Source organism: Camelus dromedarius, chromosome 12, assembly GCF_036321535.1.
Source record: "Camelus dromedarius isolate mCamDro1 chromosome 12, mCamDro1.pat, whole genome shotgun sequence".
NCBI classification, from domain to species: Eukaryota; Metazoa; Chordata; class Mammalia; order Artiodactyla; family Camelidae; genus Camelus; species Camelus dromedarius.
In genome coordinates, this window is record NC_087447.1 from 44549399 (window position 1) to 44576054 (window position 26656).

General features: G+C 51.7%; 1 protein-coding gene across 1 annotated transcript in view; it reads right to left on the reverse strand.

The window, feature by feature from the left end:
- Nucleotides 1-2381: 2381 nt before the first annotated feature.
- DNHD1 (dynein heavy chain domain 1) overlaps nucleotides 2382-26656 on the reverse strand; it is a 70532-nt gene continuing 46257 nt past the window's right edge. The window contains 25 exon segments of the mRNA XM_064492618.1: nucleotides 2382-3376; nucleotides 3568-4355; nucleotides 4577-4726; nucleotides 4890-4981; nucleotides 5751-5952; nucleotides 6039-6161; nucleotides 6336-6522; nucleotides 6723-7685; nucleotides 7816-7994; nucleotides 8172-8324; nucleotides 8550-8831; nucleotides 11134-11605; nucleotides 11783-12214; nucleotides 12346-12528; nucleotides 12778-12927; nucleotides 16530-16632; nucleotides 16707-16911; nucleotides 17108-17316; nucleotides 17517-19110; nucleotides 21862-22150; nucleotides 22391-22583; nucleotides 22748-22925; nucleotides 23132-26018; nucleotides 26106-26203; nucleotides 26511-26636. Of these exon segments, the coding sequence (XP_064348688.1) occupies nucleotides 3023-3376; nucleotides 3568-4355; nucleotides 4577-4726; nucleotides 4890-4981; nucleotides 5751-5952; nucleotides 6039-6161; nucleotides 6336-6522; nucleotides 6723-7685; nucleotides 7816-7994; nucleotides 8172-8324; nucleotides 8550-8831; nucleotides 11134-11605; nucleotides 11783-12214; nucleotides 12346-12528; nucleotides 12778-12927; nucleotides 16530-16632; nucleotides 16707-16911; nucleotides 17108-17316; nucleotides 17517-19110; nucleotides 21862-22150; nucleotides 22391-22583; nucleotides 22748-22925; nucleotides 23132-26018; nucleotides 26106-26203; nucleotides 26511-26636 (10592 nt within the window). The 3' untranslated portion in view covers nucleotides 2382-3022.

A 26656-nucleotide genomic window follows, 5' to 3' on the forward strand; every position in this document is an offset into this window, starting at 1 on the left:
TGCTGGGCATAATTCAAGAATGAATTTCAGTCAGTTATGCCTCAATAAAGCTGAAATTAAAAAAAAAAAAAAAGAAACGCTAGGTAAAAGAAAAAAAAAGAGTAAATTTCGGTCTAGAGAATGATGTGGATTTGTAGAAAACATTCTGTACAAACCAGTTTACTCGTATATCACTGCTGTTCCCTGTTCCCGCTGGGGGAAATAGTAGTGACGGTACGTAGGGACAGGGGGTTCATTTACCCACAAGGACTTCTTTGATACTCTGCTAATCTCTTCTCCTGAAGGAACAGCCGTGCCCCTGGTTGACTGTGGAAAAGAAAAGGGAGGGGTTTCTGAGGAAAGTGCAAGTTTTTGCCTCTTTGCTCAGCCTTTTGTTAAAGGACATGGTTGCACCGCAGTCACTAGCAAGCGGGTGACTGTGAGGAGGTTGTGCACCGATACTTGGTCTGTGCTTCATTTGCATTTCCTCCACGGTGTAGCTTGTACCTAGCCAGACAGCGAGGGAAGTTAAGTTGTACTTAGTAAGTTTTGATACGTGGGGGCAAGCTGGGGAGCTGGTGTTGGCTTTCAGCTCTGCTGTACTCTAACTGAACTTTTATCAGAGAGGTTTGCCCTCGGGTAGCAAGCAGTTATGTAGCTAGTAACAACTGAACGTATTAAAGCGGAACTCCTGATTCCCCACCCCCCAACCTGTCTCCCTCACATTTCCTGTCTCAGCTGACACCATGATTCACCCAGTTACTCAAGCTTAAAATCTAGGAGTCATCCTAGACTTGTCCCCTTCACTCACTCTTCACATTCAGTCCATCAGCAAGTTCTTCTGGCTTTGCCTCCACAGTATGTCCTAAATCCATCAGTTCTTCATCTCCACTGTTATGACCCTGGTCCAGACTCCATCATCTCTCACTTGAATTACTTCAAAAGTCTCCAGACAAATCTTCCTCCCTGTTACTCTGGATTCCTTCCATCCATCCACCCACCCACCCACCATAGAAAAGTCACAGTGATCTTTGAAAAAGATCATTTCCCACCTAATAGTCTCCAATAGATTCCTCCTTATGCTTTTAAAAAATACAAGCTAAAGTCCATACGACTCAGTAACAAAAAACAACCCAATCAAAAAATGGACAGAAGACCTAAAAGACATCTCTCCAGTAAAGACTTGCAGATGGCCAACAGGCACATGAAAAGATAATCAGTATCACTAATTATCAGAGAAATGCAAATCAAAACTACAATGAGGTATCACCTCACACCAGTGAGAATGACCATCATTCAAAAGTCCACAAACAATAAATGGTGGAGAGGGTGTGGAGAACAGGGAACCCTCCTACACTGCTGGTGGGAATGTAGTTTGGTGCAACCACTATGGAAAACAGTATGGCAATTCCTTAAAAAACTGAAAATAGACTTACTATATGATCTAGCAATCCCACTCCTGGACATATGTCCAGAGAAAACTCTAACTCAAAAAGATACATGTACCCCAGTGTTCATAGCAGCACTATTTACAATAGCCAAGACATGGAAACAGCCTAAATGTCCATTGACAGATGAATGAATAAAGATGATGTGATATATATATTCCATTATAAATATAATGGAATGTTAGTCATAAAAAAGAAGGAAAAAATGCCATTTGCAGCAACATGGATGGACCTGGAGATTATCATACTAAGTAAAGTAATCAGAGAAAGACAAATACCATATATCACTTATATGTGGAATCTAAAAAAATGGCACAAATGAGCTTATTTACAAAACAGAAACAGACTTACAGACACAGAAAACAGACTTATGGTTACCAAAAGGGAAAGCTGGGGGAGTGGGGAATAAATTAGGAGTCTGGGATTTGCAGCTACAAACTACTATATACAAAATAGGTAAACAAGGACCTACTGTATATCACAGGGAACTATATTCAAATGCTTGTAATAACCTATAATGAAGAATATGAATATATATATATATATATATATGTATGTATGTATAATGAATCACTGTGCTGTACACCAGAAACTCACATTGTAAATCAACTATACTTCAGTTTAAAAAAATACAAGCTCATTATCCTGAAAAGGCTATATGTGATCCTTCCCTTTCTATATACCTTTGCGTCCTTTTGGCCCACTCTGCCCCTCTCTCCGTGGTCCAGCTACACACTCTGTTCGTTGAATGCCCCAAGGCTGTTCTGCCTCAAGACCTTGGCATCTACTGAGGGCTGTCCCTGAAACACTCCTAGATCTTCAAATCGCTCCCTTTCAGATAGTCAGCAAGGCTTCCCTGACCACCCAAACTAGATTAACTGCTCTCCTCTAGTCACTCTAATACATCAGCCTACTGTAGTTTCTTTATAGCACTTAAAAATAATCAAATTTAACTCATTTATATGTTGGCATTTTATTTATTGTTCATCTCTTGGCATTAGAACCACCTCATCAGTGCCTGGACGAGCACCTGGTCCAGAGGAGTGCTCATAAATCATCACTGAATGAACACAGGACCTTGTGTCTTACTTTGTTTTTGTTTTGTTTTGTGTGTGTGTGTGTGTGTGTGTGTGTGTGTGTGTGTGACTCACTCAGAGATTCCATCCCAGGGAAGGCGATGGCTGGTAGGGCAGGACTGGGGCATTCCCAACAATACCACTAAGTGCCAGAAGAAATTATCTGGGAGTTCTAATGTTCTCCCTTTAAAAATGTCTCTTGTGGGTTTAGCACAAGTGCTGAGAGCACAGTCAAGAGCTGGGCAAGGACTCAGGACCGTGTGTGTTAGCCATCACCAGATCTGCCTAGCCCCTTGGATACATGACTGATACCTGGCCATGTCCCCAGTGTACCCACACTCTCCTCTCCCTAGCTGCCAGGCACACACCCTCCTCCATTCAGTGTGAACATACCTCTCTCTGTTGTGCACACTGTGCTCTCCCCTCTGTGTCACATTCTTGGTGTGCACACACCCTACATTCCTTCTAAGTCTCAGAAATCTGTCATCAAATCACTCCACCTTTATTTTGGCTGAGGATTCAGGTCAGGGGTGGGCTGCACACGTGGACCCTCCGTTGGACGCAGGTGGCAGGGCTGAGCTTCGTGGGCAGGGGCAGGTGCATCAGGATCTTCCTGCTGTGCAGCCTGGTGGTGCCAAGGGGCCCTTCCATGTACACAGGACAGGAATACACAGCCAGGCCTGCTGGGGGCAGGTCGTTGGCCCCCAAGGCCTGGGCACTGATGCTGACGCTGACGGGAGGCAGAGGGCTGGGCTGACGGGAGGAACTGTCCTGCAAGGCCCCTGCAAGTGGGTCCCACTCGGCATTCCGGAGCTGTAGCCCAATCAGCAGCAGCCCCGTCTCTGGTACTGTGGGATTGGGGACGTTCACCACCTAGAGGTGCCAGAAACTGGTCAGGCAAGGCTAGGAAGCTGAGGGGTCGTGGAGCTGGATCAAAGAAGGAGATGGGGCGATGAAGGGGCAAAACCAAGAAGAGGCAATGTGGGTAACTGCAGGGTGTAATCAGGGACTTAATCAGGGATTTGAAGGGCAGAATTGGAAACGAAGGGGCAACACGAAGGTACCTGGAGGTGCAGAGGGCTGCTCAGCTCCTGACGTCTGTCGGGGAGCTGACTGGAGCTAGAGCCTTGACAACCAGGGAAATTCGTCAGGGCGACCACAGCAAAGGCAGCCTCCCAACGCAGTGACAGCAGCAGGCGGCGCGGGTGGCAAAAGGCTGATAGGTGAAAGATGCGCTCTGGTACTTGGGTTCCCACACCCAGGTAGCGAACCAACAGCTGCCCACGACGCGACAACTGTCGCAACCATTGCCAGGGCGGCTGCGGCCCGGCAGGCGCATGGGGTCGCCAAGGCCGGGGTAGGCGGCCAGCCCAGAGAGCGTGAGCCACCTCCGCGCAGCGCCGGGAGGCGCACGGGGGCGCGCCCTTCAGCTGCTGCAACAGGCAATCGAGGTCCCGTTGCAGCGCGCCCACCAGCTGGCTCACTTCCAGCACCTCCGCCTTGAGGAAGCCCTCCAGAGGCCGTCGCGCACTCAGCCCCAGCTCCACCCACCCGGCGCCAGACTCATCTTGGCAAATGGTCTCGGTCAGCAGAGCCTGCAGTGACTCCAGCCTCCGCTTGGCTTGCACTAGGCGTTGCCGCAGCCGCCTTTCAGCGCGCCGGGAGCCTCCGCAGGCCGCTGGAACCCATGTGGGTGAACTCCGCTGCAGCGCGCTCAGGAGAGCGCGACTCTGGCGTCGCCACAGCCAGGTCTGGGAGCCAGCACTCAGTCCGCAGATCCGGGGTTCAGGCAGTGTGGGTAGTAGGTGCATCTGAGCCTTGCATTCTTCCATTGCATCCAACTCCCCTAGTTCTTGGGGGTGGAGGGGAGGGGTGAGAGACAAGATGGCCTCTCCTCACCTTGCCAAGGGAGTAGGCCTTTCCCTGACACTTTAAGCCATCATTCGGTAACTGTGATTACTGTACCCTTCTACACCTTTATTGATACCTCTGTTCATATGCCCTTCAGTGAGGTGGCATATAACTATGCTGCCCCTCTCCCACCCCCAGCACAGATACTTGACTGGAGCTTACCTGGACTGGGCATCAGAGTGGCCAGCAGCTGCTGGGGTGTGTGTGGTTGGGCCCAGTTCCCACTGCTGGGGCCCAGGCAGGCTTGCGTCAGGCTAGTCAGGGCCTCCCTGTCCTTGTTGTCTCCCACTGGACCCCCATAGAAGACCGAGGCTGAGGATGAGGTCAGAGCCCCTCAGTTCCAGTCCCTCCAGTTTCCACCAACTCCCAAACCAAAGTTGTAAGTTATGTCCCCATCTCTGTGCTCCCACCCCTACCCTTTTCCAGGCTCTCCCTGGGGGGCTGATGACTACATGGGGGACAGAAGGAGTCTCACCGGCCAGCTCCTGCATGGCGGCCCTGGGATTGCTAAGGCTGGCCCACAGCTGGTCTTGGATCTGAAGGGCCTGAGTCAGGGTCACTTGACTCCTGGGGGCAGGGAGCAGGAAGTAGGGCCTCAAAACCATTTATATGCTGAGGACTTAAAACATCTTTCTCTCCAGCCCAAACCTCTCCTGAGCTCCAGACCCACGAGGGCTTACCAGTCATCACCAATTGGCACCTCAAATACAACTTCCTTTCAACTGAAATCATCTTCCCCACCCCACACCAGCCAGTTGTCCAAGGCAGAAGCCTGGGAGCCATCCTTGACTCCTCCCTCTGCCTCACCCCATATATACTCTCTCCCTGCACTGTGACTACATGAGTCCCTACCACCGCTACCACCATCTCGTTCCTCAAGAAGACCAGAGCCTCCTAAAACTGTTTTGCTTGCCTCCAGGCCTGCCTTGTCTGGTCCACTCTCCACACTGCAGCCAGCTTGATCTTTCCAAACAAGAGGATCATGTTTCTTCTACTTAAAATCCTTCAGTGCTTCCCACTGTCCTCAGGATCCAATAAGGTGCCTTGCCATGGTGCCTACTCAACAGCCAGCATGTCTACCTCAGCTACACTGATGTCTTCTCCCTCCTGCTGAGCTTACTTCCTTCTGCTCTGAAGGGCCCCATCACCACCTGATCTGCCTCTGCTGTTAAGACTCACTTCAGAGGGAGATCCTAAAGCCCTTGGAGAAGCCTTCCTTGACTTACCCTTGCCTTGCCCTCACATTTTGGAGCTCCCCAGAGATGAATCCCAGAGTGTGAAAAATATTCAGTGTTTGCTGAGTGACTGACAGAGCCAGATGGGTGGGGTCCCTCACCAGCGCCCCCTGTGGGCCTGCAGCTTCATTCCATAGAGCTGCCGGTGTAGCAGGAGGCCATGTAGGAGGAGCAGAGGCAGCACCCTGGCTGGGGGTTGCACACTGAGTCCTTGCTGGGCTAGCTCCACGCTGTCCACCAAGACGTGGCCCAACTCCAGGGACTGGTCCCAGAAAACAGGCATGGAGTGCTGAGTCAGTATGGCTGGGGAGGAGGGAGAGTGCAGAGTCAGCACAGTACAGTTGCCCTCCCCTGCTCTAATCTGAGAGCCTGTGGGGGAAGCTCCTCACCTGGTAAGGAAGCAACAGCCTCTGCAGACACAATAAGCCAAAGACGGAAATCTCGGTGGACAGTGGCCACGTTCCTGCTCACTTGTTGAGCTAAAGGCAGTTCTAACTCCAGGTCCGAGACCACTAGGGGTCAGACATAGGGCTGAGATCAGTCACCGGGTAAAGGGTCAGACACAAACCTAGGGGGTCAGGAGTCAAATACAAGGGGGCCAGGAGAAGGGCCATGGGACCTGAGTTCAAGCTCAGGACCAGGTGTTGGACAGGGTCCTAGAAGCCATCTGTAGGCAACAAACCCACCCTTGGCTCCATCCAACAGCCCCAGCAAGGGCTGTAGCAGCTCTTTCGGCCAGTGAGGCATCAGATGACAGTTCTCCAGCACCAGCCAGTGCCCTTTATGCATAGCCTGGCGGAGAGTGCCCACCACAGCTGAGACCGGGTCCCAGGCTTCAGAGCCCAGAGCTATCACCTCCAGATGCTTCTGCCCCTGGGGACAAACAGCAAGATGGCAGAGTAAATCAAAGTGATCCCAGGGTGACCCAAGGGACCCAGAGTAACTCCACAGATGACCTCAAAAGTCCCTGAGTAATCCAGAAAGATCCATGAGAACGCTGGGAGGGGGGCCCCACACCCCATCCCAGCCCGTAGGAGTTCGGTTGCTCTGTGGCTGAGAGGCTGGGTGCAGACCTGCTCATGTTTGGCAGCCAGTTTCTGGATGACAGTCAGGGGATGCAAGGAGGCAGTGGGGTGACCAGGTGGTGGCAGCAAGATCAGCACGGGCTGAGTAGCCTGACTCTGTTCAAAGGGTATGGTGGAGGTACCCAGGTTTTCATCCAGGGGCCGGCCCAGGATGCTGGTGGTGAAGGCTGCCAGGGCACTGGCCAGGCACTCAGGTCGCAGCACACGCCACAGGATCAGCTTCTGGAGGAGGCTGAGTGGGTCAGTCCCAGGTCCCGGCGCAGGCCCTAGCACTGTGGATGGCAGTGACAGATAAGCCTGCCAAACACTAGAGTGGCCTGCCAGGGACGCACACAGCCCAGCAAATGGGGGCAGCAGCTCTAACACCCCACATTCATGCCAGGCTCTCGGCCCTAGCCAGGCCGGTCGAGCCACGCCTGAGACTAACTTTCTGTGGTCTGTGCTGGGAGAGGCTGCCAGTCCAGGCCAAAGCGCCAGCCTCTCCAGCTCTGGTGCCTTCCTTGCCATTCGCAGCACAGCCAAGGCACCCAAGGCACCCACCAGGGGTACTTGGGTCAGGCCCAGTGTAGCAACAGCACTGCCCAGAAGCTGGCGGGTCAGCTGTCTTTTCAGCTGCAGCAGGTGGCAGGGTAGTTCCTCCCTGTGATGAATCTCACGCTTCATGCTATTCAGAGCCCGTCTGGTGGCTGCCAAACAGTTCTCTGGACTCACACAGAAAAGCGGCAGCAGGTTCTGTAGTGGGCTAAGAGCCTTTACAATGGCCATTCCGTGCCAGACCACGCGTCGATAGGGTGCGCACGATGCCGCCTCCTGCAGCCTCAGTTCCTCTAGTTCCTCGCAGTGGACACGCAGCTGACACAGGCCTGCCTGGGCCCTCACTATGCCCCGCAGGAACTTGGCTGGCTTCTGATGCTTCGAGTTCTGGAGCAGGAGCATCGTCAGCAGCCGCTCCTGCAAACAGGCTCTGGTGGCACAGGTCCAGCTCTTTCCCACAAGTCCCCGGTCAGTGACACTCATCTCCACCCCCACACCTTGGCCCCTACAAAGCTGATCCCAACCTGTAGACTGGACCCCCACGCACCTCAGCAGCCTCCACGGCTTCCCAGGTGTCCAGGAATCTGATCTTTAGGTCCTGCCAGTGGCTCTCGAGCTCGGGACACTCTACACACAAGATTTCATGCAGCATTTCTTCTTCCAGGATTTCCATGTTCATGCCCAGATCCAGCACATTCAGCCCCTTCAGCAGTTCACAGCCTAGCACTTGAAGTCACATGGGACACACTGAGCCCCTCCCCTTGGCACAGCCAGGGGTGGGGGGCACAGGGAGGGTGGCTCCCCGCTAGGGTCCTGCTCCCTCTCTGGGCCAGAATGAGTGAAGCTAGTAGGGCCCTCGTGTGTCCACAAAGGTGTGCTGGCAACTTACCCGCCGGGCCTCACCTTTCTCCAGAGCACTGAGGCGGAGGGCAGTGCTCAGGTAGAGACAGAAGCCAGGCTGCACCTGGGGCGGGCTCAGCTGTTCCCGCTGCAGTAGCCATTGCAGTTCTGGGCACTCGAGGCCCAGTTCCATGTTGGTCAGCAGCACAGGCTGGCCTGCGAGGCGGAGGCACAGACACCCTACCACCATGCCAGCACCTGGGCCCCTCAGCCCCCCATGACAAAATCTGGCTCCGTCCAGCTCCCCGCTGACTGAGAGGTGGGTTCCCTCAAGGCTCTTCCACAGAGTTAGGGAGCGAAGGTGGGAGCTGAGGTCACACTGGGATGTGAGAGGTCTGTGGGGCCACAGGGACATGCTGGGGGGAGGGGGCCAGCTCTTACCACTGGCAGCTGCCTCCCGGAGCTGAGGCCCCAGCTCTGGGTCAGAGCCGGAGAAGATGTGGAGGTGGGGAGGGGGCGGGGCCTGAGTCACAGGTTCCTGCCTCTCTGTCTCCTCCTCCTCCTCATCCTCCTCCTGTTCTTTCTCCTCTTGCTCCTCCTCATTTCCCCTTTCCTCTGCCTCCTGCTCTTTTGTCTTTTCACACTCTTCATCGCTATCAACATCTTCCTCTTCCGTGTCCTCCTCCTTAGGCTCTTTTCCTTGATTTCTCTTGAAGCCCTTCCCTGTGGAAGAAAGAAGAGGATCTCTTCTCAGGATGGGGGACTCAGGCTTCTGGGGAATCCCGTTCACCCAAGGCCTCAGCTCATGAAGAAAGGTCCATGAGAAGACACCTTAGGAAAGTTGCTTAAGCTCACTATGACTCAAGTTCCTCAGCTGCAAAATGGAGTTGACGTTAGTGAGTCCAGCCTCATACGGTTACTGGGACGATGACTTGAAAGAAGAAGAGAAAGCACTCAGCAGGCACCCAGCAAGCACCAAGCAAGGGTTAGTTAGAAGAGTCAGTGCACTGCTCGTTTTGCCTAAGCTAATTCTGTCACTAACAACTACAAGAGTCATCGTAGCATAGAGATCCATGCCTGGAAGTAGTAACCTGTAAGAGAAAGGCCATAAACTGTGGCATTAGCCAAGTCATGGGCAGTGCTGTGGACATAGGTGGTTGGCTGACCAACAGCCATTTGCAGCCCCCTTCTCCTGTGTCTCCTCTCCTGAGGAGCTGTAAAAGATAAATATATATATTTATGTGTCAAGACACTTAAGAATCTTAAGAATTTTTTAAAATATTAAGTGTTTAAAGGGAAAGGTATAGCTCAGTGGTAGTGTGCATGCTTAGTATGCACGAGGTCCTGGGTTCAATCCCCAACCTCCATTAAAAAAACAAATAAACCTAATTACTCCCAAAGAAAAAATTTTTTTAAAAAATTAAGTGTTTAAGAAGTGGGCAAGTGGAGGTTTCCAGGTCCACAATTTGCTGTATTCATTTCCTATTGCTTAACAAATTACCATAAATTTAACAGCTAAAACAACACCCATTTATTATCTCTCAGGTAGGTTAGAAGCCTGACCAGACATTCTGCTCAGGGTCACACTGGGCTAAAATCAAGGCTGAATCACTGGGGCTGCAGTGCTCATCTGGGACTTGGGTGCTCTTCCAGGCTTACTGGTTTTTGACAGAATTCATTCCCCTCTCACACTTTCCCTATAGCCCACTCCATCTTCAAGCCAGACAATGGCTCACTGAGTCCTTCTGTGCTTCAGATCTGTCTCACTGCCCCTTCTTTCTTCCTTCCTTCTTTGAAGGGCACATGTGATTACTTTGGGTCCACCCAGATAATCCAGGATAATACCTCTAGTTCAAGGTCAACTGATTAGCAACCTTAATTACATCTGCAAAGCCTCTCTTGCCATGTAACATAACATAATTAAGGGAGTAACACCAGAGGACAAAGGTCATGGGGGCCAAATTCTGCCTACCACATTTGGCTATTCAGACTTCTGGAAGATCTTTTGTTTTCCTGATGAAGAGGACAGAAATGGCTAAGAGCAACTCTGACATGATGCTCGAAGGGATAAAAACCAATTTAATACACGTATGGTGGCTTAAAGCAACAGAAACTTATTATCTCAGAGTTCTGAAGGTTAGATGTTTCTTCGCAGTGTCTCCTATTAGAGAGGGGGTAAATTAATTAATAGTTACACATGTGATAGTTGTATAATGGACATTTTTGTAATGGTGTATGGGCACAACAGAAAGTCATGCTGGACAGCCAAGGGATAGACTCTAATAATAGTAGCAGTAATAAATTGGTAGTAATAATGACTGACATTTTTGAGAACTTGTATATATTACAAACTGTGTGAACTCTGTTTACATGAAATATCTTAATTCAACACTTTATGAGATAGGTATAATTAAGACCCTAATTTTGTTGGCAAATAGGCTTAGAGAGATGAGATACTTTGCCTTAGGTCACACAGCTAGCAAAGGACAGATATTTGACCTAGAATCTGCTTAAAGAACCCATGTTACAGTACAGACCACTTTATTATACACTTTCTACTGTATTGAATAATGTCTATTATTTTTACCAGTGCAACCCCCAACCCCAGCTTCTGGGAAATAAACACTCTTCTTTCTCTCCCCCAGGAAACACTCCTTTGGATGCTCTACTCAGATGCATCCCTGAGCGAAGCAGAGCCAATAGAAATAGTTCCCCAGAATTCCTGAACATGGGATAAATTTGGGTAGTAAAGCTCTGAGTTGTAGTCTAAGTTTCTAACAGGGCTGAGCAGACCAAGGAAGTGGAAAATCATGGTCAGTCATGTAGATTCAGAATCATTGTAATATGGGCCAAAAAAATGTAAATGTGCCCTAATTTATTAATATCGTGCTGGCTGATGAAACCTGGAATACCCTGGCCACAAAAATGTAGCATCTTCCTTATGAAAGGGAAGACCACATGTGGCTGAGAGCGTTGGGCAGCTCAGACACCCAAGCAGCACTGTGTTTACCATCCCCAGCTTTACCTCTGCCCTCGGTGGGACCTGGGGCCGAGCATCTAGTCTCTTCCAGAGGCAGTGGGTTCAGCCAAATGAGGGCCTGGTTGCTGGGGTCCAGCAGCAGAGGCCAACGGCAGCTGAAGTAGTGTGTGTGACTTCGCAGAAGCAGGCCTGCCAGGCGGGCTGACTTTGCCTGGGGCTTCAGGTCTCGGTCCCACTGGAACTGCTGGGATTTAGAGCTCAGCAAGGACAGAAGGCTGAAGGGGGAGCGGGTGGAAAGCAGGGGGTTCTTTGGTGGCATGACGACAGATTTCTGTGTCTGCTTCAGAGCCTGCGCCACGTCATCTGGGCCCAGGGTCTCCTGGCAGCCCCTAGAGAGAGCCAGCCACTTGTCTAGCAGCTCCTGGCGCCGCGCTGGTGGGAAGGGACCCAGGTAGACAACGGCAGCCGAGCACAAGAGGGCATCTCCGAGCACAGTCGTGCAGTGCCCCTTCAACTTCTGGAGTGGAAGAGACCAGAGGGTATGCAGGCCAGTGGGGAGGGCACCGTTGGAGGGTCTGGCAGGGAGGGAGGAAGGAAGGGGACGGAGGGCAGAGTGGGACAAGGAGAAGCAGAGAGTGGGGGCCGTGGTGCAGAAATGAAATCGGGGGTGGGCACTCTGGGAGGGGCTGGTTACCTGGAGCTCCGTAGTCCAGGAGTCCATGGGTGTGAGCAGTGCAGCCTTTATGGGCCACTTGTGATACTGGCCACACTTAGCCTGATGGAGGTTCTCTACCACATGCCTGTGGGCAGCCTGGGCATCTTCTAGCTTCTTGGACAGGGACAAATCATACTTTAGGATCTCCTGGGCCTGGAAATGATAGTGGGCCAGGCGAGCCTGCTCCCGAGCCAGGGTGGCCTCCACCTGCCGCAGCAGCAGGCCCGTGGGCAGCCCTCGGCGCTGGGCCAGCCCGTAGCACAGAACGGCCCAGAGCCAGGCTGCCAGGCTTGCTGCCGGTATGCTCACTGCCCGCAGGGCTGCATCACTCATGCCCGGAGCCTTCAGAGCTAGGCTTAACTTTATCATCTCTGAATCTGTCATCTTCTCCTTGGGGAACACCACCAGCTCCTGGGAGAGTGTGTGTTAAGAGGGGCGAGGGAAGACATAGATGCTCTGAACCTTGTCCCGACAGCCTTCTCCTGCCAAGTCTCCTCTTTATGCCTCCACCCTCCTCGTCCATTGTGCCCCACATTCCCTACCTGATAAAAGTCCTCAGTGCATAACAGCTGCTTGGCGCTGGCCCAGCCTGTTTCGCGGTGGAAGAGGTCACACAGAGCATCAGTCACCTGGACCACAGATTCTGGTGGTGCTCGATAGCTCCTTATCTCCTCAAAGTCGGCCACCTGCAGCTGGCTCAGGGGCCCCAGAAATGCCTTGCCCATCTAAATGAGGAGAGATATGCTCTTGAAGGGAGTTCCCCAAATGACCTCTTTCTTCAAGGTATTTCCAGGAGGGATCATCTTCTCTTAGGTTCCCCTGCAGGACCATTCCTCGAGCCGTCCTATTACCTGTGCCCCCTCCCCGAGGGGACTCCACAACAAGTTGACCCACCCTCTCCTCTGGGCATACTGTGAGGGGCTGTCCCCCTCCAAGAGCAGAGCAGCGCAAGACAGGCAGCAGGAAGAGCCCACCTGCTCCAGGAAAGCCTCGTGCTGAGCCCGCAGGGCATCCCGCTGCTTGGTCAGTTTCTCAATGAGATTCTCCTGCTGCTGACACTCTGCCAGCTGCCGCCCATACAGGAGCTTCCTTTGGTCCCACTGATGCTGCAGTCTGCTGAGGCTCTGTGAACAGAGTCGAGGCTCTGCAGGTCTAGATGCTGGGCCAGGTGGGAAGACCCTGGAGGAAGACCCTGTGGGCTTGGACTCGGGCGTGCTCCTCACTTGACACTCAGGGTGGCCAAGCTGAACTCCCAATAGGACACAGATGCACACTGAGCTCTGAAACTGTCCTTGACTGTGAGTTACACATCAAGCCCTGCAGCTCTCCTGATCTACCGCATAGGCCCACGCAATCTCAACCAGTAACCACTATGCTTCAGATTGACCCATTAGTGGCATTTGTCGCAGAAGACAGTTCCACCCTCTTGAAACATTTTTCTCCCTTGACTTGCATGATACAATGTTCTCCTTTGACTTTCTCCAAACTCCGTGGTTGCTCTTTCTCAGTCTCTTCCTCTGCCATCCCTTAAATATTTCTCAGCAAGTTTTTCAGGGCCCCCTTCTCTTCTCGCCCTACACTTTTGTGCACCCTCCCTAATCTCACAGCTCTGATTACCACTTAGATTTTAACAACTTCCAAATCTTTGTATCTAGCCAGGTTCTTTCCCAAGACCCACAGTCCCATATCTGTCTGCTTAGTGGGAATCTCCTCTTCATTGTCTCACAGGCCCCATCAGACTCCACATGTACAGAAACTGAGTAGCAGTATTGGCTGTGCCTTCCCAGATCTCTTGCAGTCTTACCCATCTCTTCATGAGCTCTTTTCTCAGAGAACTGTGGCAAAAGACACCCATGTTTCCCAAGGAAGAAACCTGTTACCCCGACTCCCTCTCTTCCATTCCCCCCAAACCCAACCCATTTCCAAGGCCTTTCTACCTTCTGAATGTCTCTCAGGCTTACTCCCATCCCCAACACTATCACTCATGCCCACGCTCCCTCACTCCTGACCCTCAGTGCTGGCTTCCTAGCTGGTGTCTCAGCTTCCTAACTCTTACTTCCCCTCTACTAATCCATTTTTCATGCTGCAGCCTAACTGGTTTTCTAGTAGCCAAGTAGCATTATCATTGTCATGTCTCTTAACACTCGCCACTCTTTCATTTGGTTTACAAGAACTCTGTAACGCAGAGGCCTCTACTTATCTTTCCAACCCCATCTCCTTTTCCTCCCCCAGCACCCTTCTCTCCAGCCATTCCCAACTTTCAGCTCCTCCAATGTGGTACACATTCCCTTGCCTTGGGGCCTTTGCACCTGCTACTACTTCAGTCTCACTGCAACATTCTTCCCACCCTCTTTTATGCCAAATCTTACCTAACCTTCAGGTATCAACCTTGATGTACTTCATTCATTCGTTTACATCTTTAAGGAATGTTTCTGAGCGCTGACCATGGTCTACAGATGCCTCCGTGCTATAGACTGGCACTGTGCTTTCTCTGCAAAGTCTTGCTGTATCAGAGCACCCTGGACTTGCTCTGTCATAACACACTGTTCTGTAATTACCTGGATGAGCCTATATCTTCCAGTAAACTAGGCACCACGAAGGCAAGGACCGTGCCTTATCTTTCTTACTAGGAGGCAATTTAACCTAATATTAATAGACGCCAACATTTATTGGGCTGTTGCTATATGCCAGCACTTTGAAATGCTTTACATGTGAGACCTCTTTTAATCCTCATCCTAACCTCTGTGGATCTGAGTTTTCTCATCTGTAAAATGAAAGAAAGGATGGCTGCCTTAGAAAGTTGTGGCGATGATTCTATCTGTCTATCTCAATGTAACCATAGATACAAGCATAGACAAAAATATTAACGAGTGCCTGCACAAAAAAATGAGTTCAATTAGTTTTTGTTGACTACAGTAATGAATAAATGAACCAGTTGAATATGAGAAGGAAATGAGATGGAGGGGTCCAGAATGACTCCTCGATTTAACTTAAATGACCTAGTGGTTGGTCACCGGTACCATTGCCTCAGGTGGGCAACACTGAAAGAAATACACACTATTATGGCTGTTGAGTGAATGTCCCTGAGACTACAAACTCCTCTTATCTAGATTTTGAGCTTCTTATGTTGTGGTCTGATACATCTGACCCAGGGATCAAAGAATAATACCACTTCCAAACCAGATCAACAATTTCAGGTATTAATCATTTTGGGAAAAGGTAGGACCCAAGAGAAGAAACTGGAATTTGGAAAACATGGGGAAAAGGACTCCTGTCCATCTATGAACTTCTTAATTTGTCTGCATGTCGACTAAGTTTTGATGTTTAAGCTAAGCTAGCATTCCTTGGGGACGGATGGTAGGAGGGCACCGGTACTGTGCGGACTCCCGGGAACACCGTTTACACAGAACACAGGTAAAATAATGTGTGTAGACACGATGCGAGCCTTGCCCCTGGAAGAGGCCTGGCAGCCACCGGGAGCTGTAAGGCCTGAAAGCCAGCAGGCAGGTAAACCAGGTTATGTTTGTGGATTGAGCACTAGTTTACTTCGCTGTAGTTAGCCCCAAACTTTCACCAAAGTCTTGTCTAGCAGGAAGGAAAAAAAATGCTATTTCAGAATTTCTATCATTAAAAACAAAAGATAAGGGCGGGGGGGGGGAGGATATAGCTCAGTGGTAGAGTGCGTGCTCAGTATGCACAAGGTCCTGGGTTCGATACCCAGTGCTTCCAGTTAATAAATAAATAAACTCAATTATCTCTCCCCAAAATAAATTAAATTAAATTAAAAAACAAACAAACAAAAGAAAAAACTCTTGATTTTGAGACAACACTTGTAACTAAGAGAGTTTGGCTACAGAAGTTGTGGTGACTCCCCTGATACCGGTTCCAGCCAGATTTGACGGGTTTGTGTATACAAAGAAGAAAATTGCTCCATATAAGAAAACAATAGGATTTAGGGTTTGGGCTGTACAAATCTCTTACTACATGAGAACTGTATTTGCGGAGCTCTGAAGGGAAAGTGGGTGGCTGAATAACACTATGGAGCAGTTCTGCAGAGATGGGAGGAGAAAAGTCTGTCACTGGAAATGCCCTGTAGAGGAGGGTGACAGAGGAAAAGTCGGGACGCTGAGGTCTACATGCCATTTAAATCTATTTCTTGTTCTGTTCTAATGTAAATTGCCCCCACTGCCATCACCCATTCACACTTTCCCACTGTACACCAGAGTGTATATTTTTATACATACAGTGTATATATTTGTATATTTGATGCTTTTGTGGCAGGAAGAGGTGCAGGGACACGGTGGCACGGGAAAAGAGGACAGCTACAAGAGGTGTGCCAACTAGCAGTGATACAGAATCCAGCAGAAGAGGATTAGGGTGAGAGGTGGCCATGAGGATGTAATCCTACCCCATCCCCAGTGGGAATCTATGGAGAGCTTGGGGAGCAGACTGAACTTCACACAGTCAAGGTCCCAGGGACAACCAGAAGCAGACACTTGGATTTCATGTGTTAGAAGAGGCAGCCTGGTCTCCGCTGTGCCAGGGGCAACTTTGAGTCTGAGCTCTAAAGGAGGAAGCAGCGGGAATTAGAGACAAGATCCCCTTGGGGGAAGGGGGACTCTTGGGAGACAGAACTAAGGTTCAGTCTCGTTGCTTCCTCCGAAGTCCCCTTTTGGGCACCTGCTTTGACCCTGCCGTGCATGCCTCATAATCCTCTCCCCCTTACCTCGCGAGAGCCTTTTAGCTGCTGCTCCAAGGCAAAGACCAGGTTGCTGTGGGCATTGTGCTGCTCAATCAGCATCCTCAGATTTCCCAGGGCATTCTGGATCCTGGAGATACAAAGTGCCAGTGAGTGGACCCGAGGGAGCAGAGGAGGTTTGGGGGAGGGAATGAGGGCCCTCACCGCTGGGCCTTGTTCTTTATCTGCAGGGTCAACTGTTGCTGCAGCAGCACAAAAGTGTCCAAGAAGTCCAGGAAAGTCTTGGGGGTGACTAGTGGCAATTCTGGGCACAGGTGCCCTTGGTAGCTGGCAGCCGAAAGGTGGATGAGAGCCATGGCTTTGGCCACACTGGGGACTGAGGCCTGGAGGTCTGGGTACTTCAAGGAGTCTGCAATGAGCATGGCTTTAGCCTGGACTTCTGAGCTTGTGGGAGAACAAGAAACGAAAGGAACCCTCTCTGGCTCAGGAAAGAGGGCAGAAAAGGTGAAGAAGGCTCAGTTAGGTTCTAGAGAGGCTGACCTCAGTAAACATTCTCATTAGAACCTAGTTGAGATGAGTGGCAAGGGGAGGTAAAAAGAGCTCACCGTCATCAAGGGGTGGGCTCTGAGTACCCTCCAGGTGGTGCTGGACCACACTGACCAGGGAATCGTGGTCCCAGGGCTCATAGTGGTCAATGCTGGCGATGGCCAGCTGAAGGAGCCTCAGGAAAAGGGTGGAGGGCAGCTGTTTGTGGGCCTGGTCATCTCCGATCAGGATGAACATGTGCAGGTGGCTGCACACTTGCTGGTAGAACCTGTGAGGAGAAGCTCAGATACTGGCCCCCACTTTAACCCTATTTTCCCATCCAGTGCCTGTCCCAACCCTGACCCCTTAGCCCTGATCCTCTGAGCCCTCACACTAGCCCTTGGGTTTTGTTTGTCTGTTTGTTTTTTGGCCTTCGGCCAGGAAGGGGCAAGGACAGGACAATCCCTGCTGTGGGGTTCTGGGCCTCACCTCTGCAACAGCATTTCCTTCTTGATGTTCTGCTTGACACTAAGGTTATCCCTGAGGAGATGCTCTTCAATGTTGTCCAGATCTGCCTCTGTGTACTGGTCAGGGAAACTTCCTGAGGTTGCCAGGGCCAGTAGACGATGAAGGGTAGTGAGATCCACACCCCTGGGCACCAGCAGGGCCACTGGCTTGCCTAACATGCCAGCATGCCAGCTGGCCTCCCGCAGACACTGGAGAATGGCCTCCTCTGATCCACATGGCAGATGGAGGAGGCGGGCCTGACAAATGTTAGCAGCCAGTGTGATAGCGGTACGGCGCCCAGTGCCCCGAGCCCCCGACAGCAGGAAGCCATGCTGCCAGGGCCTGGCCAGCACCCGGACCAGGCGGGCCACATGCTGGGCCATCGAGTGGCACCGGGCAAGGTGGGGGCTCAGCTTCAGCTGAGCAGCTGAGGTGGCCAGCTGCTCCTCTAGGCTCTCCCACTGCCGTTCCAGGTACAAGTTGGGGCTCTCGGAGTTGGACCCTAGCATCAGTTCCTGACTGAAGACCAGGTCTGAGGGCTTTTCCTGGGGACGGAGTAAAAGGACCGGTAGCAGCAGGGGAGAGATCAGGTCTACCTGGGCTGTCTTCTGCCACCGGTTCTTGGATCGATTTAGCTGGCTTTTGTAGCTGGAGGTCCCTTTGCCTTCCTCCTGGCCTATCTTCTGACTTAGGCTCCCTGTGGTCTCCCTCTTTACTGGGGCTATGGATGGTGCTGAATTGTTGGCTGGTGAGCCTGTGGTGACCTGAAGGCCATGCGGGTCCCCCTCCTCCTCTGTCTCACTGCCGCTGCTGCTCACGTCCTCCCACTGGGCCAGCTCCCCTTCAGATTCCACCTCAGACACCTTCTCCTCCATCTCCTCCTCATAGCCCTTGCCCAGGCTCTGGGGCGCCGGCCTACAGCAGAAGACATTCTGAGCTACCTCAAGGAGCAGGTTGGCACAGAAGGAGCGCTCCCTGGGGCTGTCCAGCCGGTCACAAAAGGTTCTCTGTGCCTCATGCAACCAAAGACGCACCATGTTGCGCATGGCTATCATGATGGCCAGGTGGGTGCCGCGTAAGCCGGACACCCGGCGCAAGTGCTCCTGGTGGTCGGGACAGTCCACAAAACCCCACGAGCCCACCCTGGGGGGCAGCAGCTGCAGGCTTCCCAGCAGCTGGCTCACCAAGTGCAGGGAGAAGCGGTAGTGGGGGCGGAGGGGTGAAGGTAGAAAGCAGTGGCCCACCACCTCGCAGGCCTCCACCGAGGCCCGGACCAGGGCTCTTGCTAGAAGGCTCTCCCGCTCCACAGAGGGGAAGCGCTCGAGCCAGGCCTGGATGCTGGGTGTGTGCCTGCTCAGCAGCGCGGCCTGGGTCATGCTGCCTAAGGCCAGCACCGTGAAGAGTCGACAGAGGCGTGGGCACAGCGGGCGCTCGCAGAAGCCCGGCACCGTGGCGGTGGCAAGGAAGTTGATTTTCGGCTGCAGCGTCTGTAGTTCCAAGGAGCCGTGGGCATACACGGTGCCGTCCATGGCCTGGCGCAGCGTCTCCAGCACTGGCTGACAGCTCTTCTCTGGGTCTGCAGGACAGGAGGAAATTAAGAGACAAAAATGATAGTCATTTATATGTACCCACATATTTACCGCCTCTGATGCTCTTCATTCTCTTCTGTAGATCTGAGTTTCCATATGACATTCCTTCTCTTCTGCCTGAAGAATATCTTTTAGCATTTCTTGTAGCAGTCCTAGCAGCAATGGATTTTCTCAGTTTTCATGTATCTGAAATATCTTCATTTCATCCTCATTTACAAAGGTTTCTTTACTGAACAGAGAATCCCAGGATGACAGAGTGGGGTTTTTTTTTTCCTTTAAAAAAATTATTTTTATTTTCTTATTTTTCATTTTTTTAACTAATTTTTTTAGGGGGGGAGTAATTGGGTTTATTTATCTACTAACTTAATGGAAGTACTGAGGCTAGAACCCCGGGCCTCGTGCATGCTAGACATGCACTCTACCACTGAGCTATGCCCTCCCTCCTCCCTTTTAGTGCTTGAAAGATGTTGTTCCATCACCATTGGGATTCTATTATTTCTGATGAGAATTTGACCATCATTCATTCTTAATGTTATACATATGTACGTAATCTGTCCTTTTTTTTCTCTGACCACTTTCAAAGGTTTTCTTTGATTTTCAGCAGTTTGAATGTGATGTTCCTAGATGTGTTTTTCTTTTTATTATCCTACTAGGGGATAACTAAGCTTTCTATATGTGAAAGTCAATACTTTTCAAGAAATTTGGGAAAACATGGTAATTATTTCCTCAAATATATTTGTCTGCCCTATTCTCACTCTTCTTGCCTTCTGAAACTCCAATTATATATAAATTAGATTGAAGCTCTTTTCATATTCAGTATTTTTCTGTTCTTCAGGGTTCACTCTTTTTCCATTTCCAATGTGCTATTAAGCCAGCCAGTGCATTTTTCCTCAGTTATTGTATTTCCCAGTTCTAAAATTTCCATTTAGTTGACTTTAGTAGTTTCCATTTCCTTGCTGAGATTACCTCTGTTTATTAAGATCCTATTTTCAAAAAAAAAAAAAAAAGATCCTATTTCCCCTTAAAAAAACTGAATGCTTTTATAATAGCTGCTGTCAAGTATTTGTCTGCTAAACTCAACTTCAAGGCCATCTCAGAATCAGTTTTTATTGACTGTTTCCTCTTGACGAGTCAGTTTTCTGTTCTGTTGGATGTCTACTAATTTTTGACTTTATGCTGGCTGTTTTGGTGGCTGTCACTCAAGAATACCTTTTACCCTGTCAGCTGTGTATACTTCACTCTACGACATTGCTGGCAATGTTTTCAACCTTCCTGTTGAAATCTCTTCTCAGTTGCCCTTCACAGATCTGGCGGTACCACTTTTTACTCTTTCTGTTATCCACTGACATCCTGATTACTTGTGCAAATTCATTGAGAAGGCCAAATAATATAGTTGGAAAAAATTACTGGTTTGGAGCCAACCAGGCTTGAATTTTACTCTTGGTCTGATACTTACTGGCTAGAGTATCTTGGTCAAGTTATAAAATCTCAGTTTCTTCATCTTTAAAATAATCATAGTAAATCTCCATCATATTAGGCTTTTATGAACATTAAAGATGGCATAGGTAAAGCATGTAGAACTCAATAAATTGTACCAAATATTATTAAGTACTTATACCACCTGGTTCAAATTTTCTACATTGCATAAGGGACTTCAGTGTCTGACTGGACAATCCATCTTCAGCTTTAGCCCATGGACTTCCTTGACTTCAGTAACCTGTACCTATACTTCGTTTTTGTCCATTCCCACAGCCATATTCAAAACCGTTAATCTCTGGAGATGTATCACTTTAGAAACTTTAAACTTCAATAGCCCAAGCTTTCATCACAATTTCTCCTCTTTCCTTTCTTATCTTTTCTTCTACAGACTTACTGAGCATTTACTTTCTGCTGGGTCTGTCAGAATGAATGAGGCAATTCTCTGTTCTCACAAAGCTCAGAGTGGATGGAAGGGACAGGCCAGTAAATGTACATGTCACAAAACCATGGTTGTCACAGATTTTTGTACAGAGCACAGGATGAGCATCAAACCTAGCCTGGAGGCTCAGGCTTCTGGGAGATATTGCCTGAGATTATTTGTAAAGAATAAGTAGGATTTAGCCAGAATAAAGAAGGCAGAGAGGATGGCAGTCCCAGAGGCCAGAAGCAGCCAGACTTACTGGATGCCTGTACTACATAGTTGAGTCTAGTTAGAGCACAGAGTGTAAAAGTCTAGAGAAGAAAGCCTCATCACAAGAAACCTTGTAAGAGCATTTGCCAAAGTTCCAGGTAATGACTGTCTGAACCAGGGAAGATGGAATGGACATAGTCAGAGAAGTTTTAGAGGTACTTAGGAAGCAAAATTAAGTCACAGGGTGACTGCACATTGGTGAGAGAGGGGAAGATGTCAACAAGATTTCTAGCTGAAGTGACTGGATGGATGGTGGTACTGGGAGCAGGTGGTACATGGGAGCAGGGTGTTGGGGGAGATGATGAGTTCAGGGTAGGGTCTGAGGGTCCAATGGGACAACAAGGTAGAGATATCCAGTAGATCGTTGGATAAACAGGTCTGATGCTTAGAAGAAAATCAGAGATGGTGGATGAGGCCACACAAGGGATACGATTATTCAGGCAGCATGTGTAGAATGAGAAGATATTAAGAATGGAACACTGAGGTTTGGTCTGCAGGTGTATGTTTGACAGTCAGTGAATATTGCTAGGTATTTTACAGTCTCAAGAGTCTCCTCCCAGGTCCTCACCAGAAGCAGCCAGGTGCAGATCCTCCAGCAGGAAGAGGAGGAAGCCTTTGGAATCCACGTGCCGTGTAGACCACTGGCTGGCTTGTGGTTGGCTTTGGAACCCTTGGTTCAGCAGAAGGCGAAGGTGGGTGGTACGGACAGCTGGGTGGATGGGGCTGCACATGTAAGGGTGCAGTGGCTCCACGAGCACCTCCACAAAGGCTGACTTCCCTGTTGCTGCCTCTCCAGCCAGCAGCACGGGGTGTCCCTCTGACAGAAGAAGGTCCACCACGTATAGGAGCCGTTCGGTCTGCAGGACAGGAGCAGGGCTTACTGTGGCAGCTCCAGGTTAGCACAGTAGTCTGGCTGAAAGAAGAGGCCTAGGGGCCTTGTCTTAAAGCTGTGCTTGCAGAACACTTCGTATATTCTTGTAATTGTGAAAACATATCAAAGAATGGGGGCAGGTGGGCCTCGGCTAGGCCTAGGACCCGACCACCCCAGGATCTCTCTTGGAGCCTAAACCCCAGCTACTGCCCCACTGTCCTCACACCTGGGGAGAAGGGTTGAAAGTGCCCTGAGGTCCCTTGAGGTGGTTGCCCAGGTATTGGCCAGTGAAGGGGGCCAGTGTCCCATCTTCAGGGCATACACGTAGATCAAACACCAAGGCTGAGGGTGGTGGCTCAGGGTAGTCGGAGAGGCAACTAATAGAATCCCTCAGGAAGGTATCAAAGAAGGGCCAGAGCCTGCTTAGATGGACATACAGGCAAAACTGTCAGGCAGTTACAACAGTTCCATTTGCAATATACTCACACACCCCACCCTCCTCCAATGATGTCACCTGGGGTTTGGCTCCCATGGGCTATTCCATCTCAGCCCTCTGCATCCCCCCTGCCAACGCTGTAGATACCTGGAGGGAAGGTGGGCTCCAAAGCCCCAGATCAAAGCAAAAAGAAAGCTGCTGACAGCCAGCAAGTGCTCCCTGCGCTTATCAGGTACACCATCACCATCAATCTGGTACCGGTTCAGAGAGCTGCTTTTCGAGGACTTGAAGCTTTGGGCCACAGTATCACTATATTTGAGGTCTTCTGCAAAGGTCACCATGGCCAGAATCGGAGCCCCAGTAGCAAAAAAGGGAAGGGGGTTGGGGAGGTGAGGTTGGTTATTGCTTCTCACTTTCAGTCTCCAAGCCCAAGGCCACCTAAGAACCCGGGCCTCAGGCTCCAGCTATATCTCAGCTATCCTTGAGGCCACATTGCTCTCAAATCAGCCCTGCCCTTTCCCTTTCCTTCACCTGGGATATGTGCCTTCTCCTCGTCATCTATGCGCAGGTGCAGGTCAAGCAGACAACGCAGGATGCGGGCTAGGGTGGTGACTTCAGCCACACCTGGGCAAACAGCCTGCTGCCCGTGAACCTGCAGCAGAGAGCTGGCACCCTGGCTGGTGAGGAATTGGATTGTTGCAGGCACCAGCACGTCAGCCAGGTAGTTGAGCTCAGTGATAGTCTTGAGCTGCAGGCGGTACTCCCGGGGTAGGGCTGCCATCAGGACGCTCAGCACACCCTGCCAGGTGTGCTCCCCGCCACACCAGACTAGGGCACAGCGGCCTACCAACGTGGGGGACATGCCTGTTGCATCTCCCATCTCCATCAAGAGAAAAGTACCTGGGGGTCGTGCTATCTGCTGACCATTGGGGAGGCTAAGCTGAGGAGGGTCACCCAGGAGGCAAGTGACAGAGTCCAGCCAAGCGGCACTGGGAGCCCCATCACATATTATCCAGTGATGAATCCCCACTGCTTCCTGAACCTGCCCCCTTGGGCCCACAGTCTTGCACCGAATGGCTTCACGAAGCAGCTGGGGGAAGACACCATGGTGCCAGCAGGGGCCCTCAAGCCATCCCAGGAACTCCTGGGGGCTGAGGGCACTGGGATACAGGTGAGTAATCTCCACGGGCTGGCAGCTCTGGGTTGAGGTAATCTCCATGGCTGCCAACCGATTCTGGATCTTAAATAAGCTGTTCCAACAGCTGGTCTTGCCACTACCTGCAGGGCCCAGAAGCAAAACACCGGAGGCCTGGCCCAGGGCCTGGCTCAGCTGCTCCAGCGACCCCAAAATATCAGGGCTGGGATGCAGGCGTCCTTGCTGCAACTCCTCCTCCAGCAGTGATTTCCTCAGCCTGTGAGTCATGGGCTCTGCCAGTACCTGGTGGGCAGCAGGGAAGAGCCCACAGAGAAGCTCCCGGAGGCTGCACAGGTGGACCTCATCCAGGATGCTGAACAGTGGGGAGCGCAGCAGGGCCCGCAGCAGGGTGGCCTCCTCAATGGCAGCCAGGTTGCAGGGCTGCTTGGACTTGGGACCCTCTGTGGTTGTGTTTAGGGCCTGTATCGTGTCTTCCAGTACCTGCTTGAGCAGGGGCAAGCGGCAGGGCAGGGGCCTAGACACCAGCTCATGCTCTAGGGAGAAGAATCTGGACAGGCGGGTCGCCATGCACGTGGCATCCCGTATCCCTGCACCCAGCAGGGTCAGCTCTGCCACTTGCTGCAGGTCAGGCAGCACCAGTGCCACAGGCCGCAGTAGGAGACGCAGGTTGGCAGGCACGGCAGGGCTCAGGGCCCGCAGCGTCAGGAGACAGCCGTAGCCAAGGCGCATGTCCACGTGATGTTTCTCAAAGCAGCCACTGCCGAGGAGCTGGGGGTGGGTGGGGTCAACAGTGCTGGTACTTCGGGAAGCCTCCTGGTACAGTGGGGCATAGAGGTGGTGCAGTTCAGCCAAGCGCTGGCCCAGGGCAGAGAGCAAGCCCAGGGGCAAGCGCTGAGCTGCCTCTAACAGCAGCCAGGCACCACCCTGCAGGGCACCATTCAGGTAGCTGCTCAGGCTTCGGGCCTCTATGTGAGGCAGGCAGGGAATCATCACCAGCTGGCGCCCAAGGGCCTGTGCCAGGTTCTGCACCGTGGCTGCCTTGCCCACACCATCAGGGCCCAGTAGGGTCCCACAGGTCACCTCTTCCAGGGCCAATAACAGCACTAGTGCTGGCCGCTCAGGCAACAGGTTGGGTAGAGACCCCAGTCTGGGACCCAGGTATTCATAATTGTACAGGAAAGACCGGCCCAGTACATCTACCCAGCATGCAGCTGGTGATGGAGAAGTCTCAGAAGATGCAAAGGACTTGGGACTCTGCGGGGGTTTCTGGAGGGTGGTGGGAGGTGAACCCAGGTGATACTTGAGTTGGCGGGCCCAGTGGAAGTCAGTCAGATCGCTGACCTGGTGCTCCTGCAGCAGCTGCGCTATATCCCGGTGAGTCACCGCCATGACCAGCAGGGCACTGAGCAGGCTGGTCTGGCGGACAGAGGGCAGGGGCTGCTCACCCTGAGAGGCCCTCTGGGCCTGCAAAAAATGTACCAGGACCTCAAGCTTCCACACATGCATGGGGACCACTGCCAGGGTCTTCCCCTCAAGCAGAGCCTCCTCCATGTGGACCCGCCACACCACCTCCTCTGCCACCAGCACACACTGCCACGGGAAGGCCTGGACCAAGTCCAGCCAGTGCTGGACATACAGTTGTGGGGGCAACTGGCTTTGCTGGGGCAGCTGCTTGAAGGCCTTGTCTAGGGACGGGCTCAGAGCAAGGCGGGCAGCCACGCAGTCCTGCAGCATGTGCACCAGTGACACACGCAGACACTTCTCCAGAGAGGCCAGCCACTTGGGGAGATCTGGATGCAGGGGAAGGGGCCCCTGCAGCTTCACCTCCTCCCCACCGGCCCCGAGCACTGCAAGCGCCTCCACCTGCGTCTGCATGCTTGGGCTTGACTGCTGGCCACCCATGTTTTTATCAGTTTGGCTGAAGTCGAAAAGCATGGCCCGCACGTGAGGAAAGCAGCGTCGGACCCACAGCTGGGCCTCACAGGACTCCAGAGGGGCAGCCAGCAGGGTCACCAGCTCACTGTCGCTGAGGAAGAAGAGGCGGGGGAACTGAGCGCACACGCTGTACAGCACGCTCTCCAGAGCCATGATGATCCCCTCCAGCTCCACGGAGCCAGCTTGCAGCAGCTGCTGCAGCTGCTGGCCTTGGAAGGAAGGGCTGCGCTTGGCACTGGGCACGATGAGTGACAGAACCAGGGGATCAGTGACAGAGATCTGCATCAGGGTCCGATACTGCTCATCTACGGCCTTGAAACGGGAGCTCTGTGGGGAGGGAGAGGGTCAGAGTGAGGGCGGCGCCCCCCTCCCACCCTGAGCACTTGTCCACCCAGCCACACCCACCTTTCCTACCAGGTCAGAACTAGGAAACTGTATCTTCATCTCATGCAGAACTTTATTCAGAAAGATCCACTTCTGCTGGAAGCTCACCCACACCTCCAGCAGGGCACCTGTGAGAGCAGCCAGAGCAAAACTGGAGGGAGACTAGGGTTCTGGCTTCTGCAACGGGGTTCAGTCTGCTCCTGCCCTCTTGGAGTGCCCTACCTCCAAAAAACTCTGCTTAGCAGGACCCAGGGACCTTGCTCTAAGGAGAGAAAACCTAACACCAGGAACAAGTATCTGGTCACTTCAGCCCAAGAAGTAGCCCTGAAAGAGGTCCTTACTCTGTCCTCGCCCGGCCCTCACCTCTCACCCCATCCTTCTGGACCATCTCGCCTCAGGTCCCACCCATCAGCCCAGTTAGAGGCCTGCACTCACCCAGGTCATGCATGATGGTCACCCACTCCAAAGCCCTTCTATTTAATTCTCCGGACTTCTGGATGGCCAGGATCTTGCACAATACTTGAAGACTTTCCTGGATAGAATCCTGCAAGCTGCTGTAATCTGAGGAAGAGGGGGGCTCC